The sequence below is a fragment of the Arachis hypogaea genome, chromosome 12, assembly GCF_003086295.3.
Source record: "Arachis hypogaea cultivar Tifrunner chromosome 12, arahy.Tifrunner.gnm2.J5K5, whole genome shotgun sequence".
Lineage (NCBI taxonomy): Eukaryota > Viridiplantae > Streptophyta > Magnoliopsida > Fabales > Fabaceae > Arachis > Arachis hypogaea.
This window is the reverse complement of record NC_092047.1, coordinates 36,911,376-36,914,941: the sequence shown is the minus strand read 5'-3', so window position 1 is coordinate 36,914,941 and position 3,566 is coordinate 36,911,376. Positions and strand designations below refer to the sequence as shown.

The 3,566-nt window shown below is 29.8% G+C and overlaps 1 protein-coding gene across 1 annotated transcript; it reads right to left on the bottom strand.

Annotated features, from left to right (window-relative positions):
- Window positions 1–1,511: 1,511 nt before the first annotated feature.
- Window positions 1,512–3,307, bottom strand: LOC112727310 (probable xyloglucan endotransglucosylase/hydrolase protein 23). The gene is made up of 3 exons (XM_025777002.3): window positions 2,738–3,307; window positions 2,452–2,645; window positions 1,512–2,082 (listed from the first exon to the last, which is right to left on the bottom strand). The coding sequence occupies exons 1-3, from the start codon at window positions 3,008–3,010 to the stop codon at window positions 1,671–1,673; spliced, it is 879 nt and encodes a 292-aa protein (XP_025632787.1). The 5' UTR covers window positions 3,011–3,307; the 3' UTR covers window positions 1,512–1,670.
- Between the last annotated feature and the right edge of the window lie 259 nt (window positions 3,308–3,566).

Sequence of the window (3,566 nt, the reverse complement as noted above, 5' to 3'; positions counted from 1 at the left end):
AGACTACGTCGTGAAACTGACTCGACCGACTTGTGTATATAACAAGAAATGACTTGGCTGAATACACGAGCCCGAATTGTAAGAGCTCGGCCTCAAGCAGGGGCATCATTCATACCCTAGCCCATGACTCAAAAATAGGCCCAAAATGACTAAAGCCCACTCTACAGAATCTAAACTCGCCTCACCAACACATCTGACATCTTGGGTCCGACCTAGCATGTAGTATCTTAACTTTACATACAAGCATGCTCATATATACAAAATGAGATCCCAACAACCTCTAGATAAAAGGGGAGAATAAACACCCACCAATATAGGTAGATAAGTTATAGAAAGATAACAACTTATTTTTCGGACAATATAAATATCACATCAAACTCAAGTATTTTCAACTCTAATCTACACAAAACCTACCTAAAATTTTTACTAACTTAAATATCAGAGTCCCTTATAGGTACCACCCCTTATTCTTACTCAAAGATCTCAAACGGCTTCATCACCTCGGAGAAGACGTCGGCACCATCACAGGTTAATGATTAAATAATGTTATTTCTTATCACATTTTAGAATTAATAAATAAAATTATTTTTTAGTATATGTTTTGTTATTTTTTGTATTCTTTTTTATTATATATTATCTAATAATATTTTATTAATTTGATTAAATACTATAAGACTTTGACTTTTGAAAAAGATAAAAAAAATATTCAAATGGACTGTTTTGACATCTTTAGAATTTTTTTAGCAGCTGTTTTGAATTTTTTAAAATTTTTCGGAGATTATTTTATACTTTACATTAGGAATTGATTTGTCCAACTCGCAGGCGTGGATTCTTAATGGTTACATATACAAATTAACATTCCTAGTGACTAACAGAAAAATTATATTGTCTAACAGAAATAAATGTTGGAGACTATTTTATGAATTTTAAAATTTGAAGGACTAAAATATTCAATTTTAAAATATTTGGATAATTATTTTTTTTTAACGGCTAAAACAATCGATTGTGTACTAAAAATTGATCAAAATTGCAAAAATTAAATTGAAGCGGAAACTTTTATTTTCTTTTTTTTTTTACAAACTATACAAATTAGTTATAAATGTTAAGGGTAAATTTATCGTTTTTATATATATAGTATAAAATAGAGTAATATGCGATAAAAGATGAATACTAATATAAGTAAACCGAACAATAAATCTTCCTCCTTTTAGTATGATTGTAGTAATTTTTGTTTTTTATTTTTTTATTTGATTTTTTTTCTTATTTTTTATTCATCTTAAAAGAATGAAACAAAAAAAATGAAAAAAAAAAAGAGAAAAAGATGACGGAAAAAAAAGGAAAAAGAATTTGAGAAAAACATTAACAAGAAAGCACAAAAATTTTGGTTTGAACCGAATATATTTTTTATCACATTGCAAGGTACCTTATAAATTTCTTTGATTGTTGCATGGTACCTTATTTTTGTTATCACGGTCATGAAAAACTACAAAAATGAGAAAAGACACAAGATCTAACACAGAAAAAGAATATACGTATATTTCATACATAAAAGAATTCATACTTATTAGTATCGTAGTGGTGACAAAATTGAAAAGGGATGAAAGAATCAAAATTAAAATAGCAGCACCAATAAAATAATCTACAATAATGGCATTCTATTTTGTCTGTTTTTAGGAGGTTCTGCATTCTGGAGGAAAACCCTGTGGAAACCTCTTTGCATCAGTGCAGTAATTGTATATCATATAGTTCTTCTGGACCCATCTTAGCCTCTCTTGTGCCGTAGTGTCCAACTCTTGTGAGAGCCATGATGAACTGCTAGTAGTAGAAGAAGAACCTAAACCAGAACCAGAACCACAAGATGATGCGCCATTAGACCATATGCAAGCATCGGCATTGAAGTTCCTGTATGAAGCTGTGAATGGAGCTTTTGTCCAATCTGTCTTCACAAGTCCACCTCTTGTTGCCCAGTCATCTGCATTCCACAAACTTGAATATATTCTCATTGGCTGGCTCTTTGGGAAGGGGACACCAATGCTCTCTGAGTTCTTGAACTCTCTTATTGGAGTTCCATCCACTGAGAATCTGAATTAAGATTGGAACAAATATATATGGTCAGTCTCCATAAACAGAAGTAATATATACACGTAGCTAGTTGGTGATTTGGATTGACTCATTTAAGTAAAAAAAGTAATTTTTTTTCAAAAATAAAGTATTTTATTAAAATTTTAAACATATTTGGATATATTTTTTAAAATTATTTTTATTAAAAAATATTTAAAAAAATCAACAATATTTTATTTTTGAAAAATAAAAATAAAATGTTTTTAATATTTAAATTTTTTTTAAAAAAATCTATTTAAATATAAAATAACTTTTCTCTTTTAAAAATGATTTTTTTAAAGAAAAAATTAATCGAAACTGAACATAATTCAATTAATAATGGGTACTTACATAATCCTTTGGGGGTTCCAAGTGATGGAGTAAGTGTGAAAATCAGCCGTAGGATCAAACCATAAATAGAATTGTTGTTCCCTGTTTCCTTTGCCCTGACTGAAAACATTTGTGTGAAGAATGTAGGGGTCGCCGCTCAAATTCCCAAGGAATTCATAGTCTATCTCATCCCAAGTTGCTCCTTTTGAAGATAACTGCACACGAGTAACAGTAACTCACATTTATAAAAACTTCAATCACAACGTACACACATTATTATATAACATCAACAATGACAAGAACTTACATAATAGGCAGTTACAGTGCCAGCAGAGTTTCCAGAAACAAGCTTGAGCTGCATGTCAATCTTGCCAAAGAGATACTCATTCTTGGATTGGAAACCAGAACCTGAGGCTTTGTCAAGTGACAAAGTGAGTAGCTCCCCATTGTTGAGCATCTTGGCGCGCCCATCGCCCCATGTGATGTCAACTTCTTGGTCTAACTTGGCACCATATGCAACAACCATTATAGAACCAACAAGAAGAGGGATTAGAAGCAAGGAGGGACTTGAAGAAGCCATTTCTGCAACTAATTTGGAAAAATGCAATAATAATAATAATAATAATAATAATAATAATAATATAGTTATAAGTGAGTAGCTGTGTTGATATCAGAGAAGGGTGAGTAGTGCTTGTGGGAAGGGGAGGAGGTAATGTTGGTATTTATACGAACCGAGTTAGAGATTATTCGAAATGAGGAAGGAGTGAAGGACATTCGAAGTTGCATAAGCTAATAAGCCTAATAAGCTGGACACAGTTGTTGCCTTAGGCAGGGACCGACAAGGAGGGAGGGGGAAGAGTAGTGGTCAAACCCCCAGAATTTTTAAAATTTTATTTATATATAAGATGTATATTTAAAAAATAAAAAATATTATATAATTTAGTAATATATATATATATATATATATATATATTCTTTATTATATGATGGTTTATTTTTTTAATTATTTAGTATATTAATATTTTTTATTTAATTAATTTAATATTAAACACTTAAGTTTTTAGATTTTTTAAATTAGTTTTTATATATTTTTTATATTTATTTTTTAAAAAATTATTTTTTAATATTAACATATT

Bases quoted from the DNA above. Each gene is read 5' to 3' on its own strand.
- LOC112727310 (XM_025777002.3), bottom strand. From the start codon at position 3,010: ATGGCTTCTTCAAGTCCCTCCTTGCTTCTAATCCCTCTTCTTGTTGGT. The intron at 2,646-2,737 runs GTAAGTTCTTGT...ACTCGTGTGCAG, and splicing joins GCACTGTAACTGCCTATTAT to TTATCTTCAAAAGGAGCAAC. The intron at 2,083-2,451 runs GTAAGTACCCAT...ATCTTAATTCAG, and splicing joins TGGAACCCCCAAAGGATTAT to ATTCTCAGTGGATGGAACTC.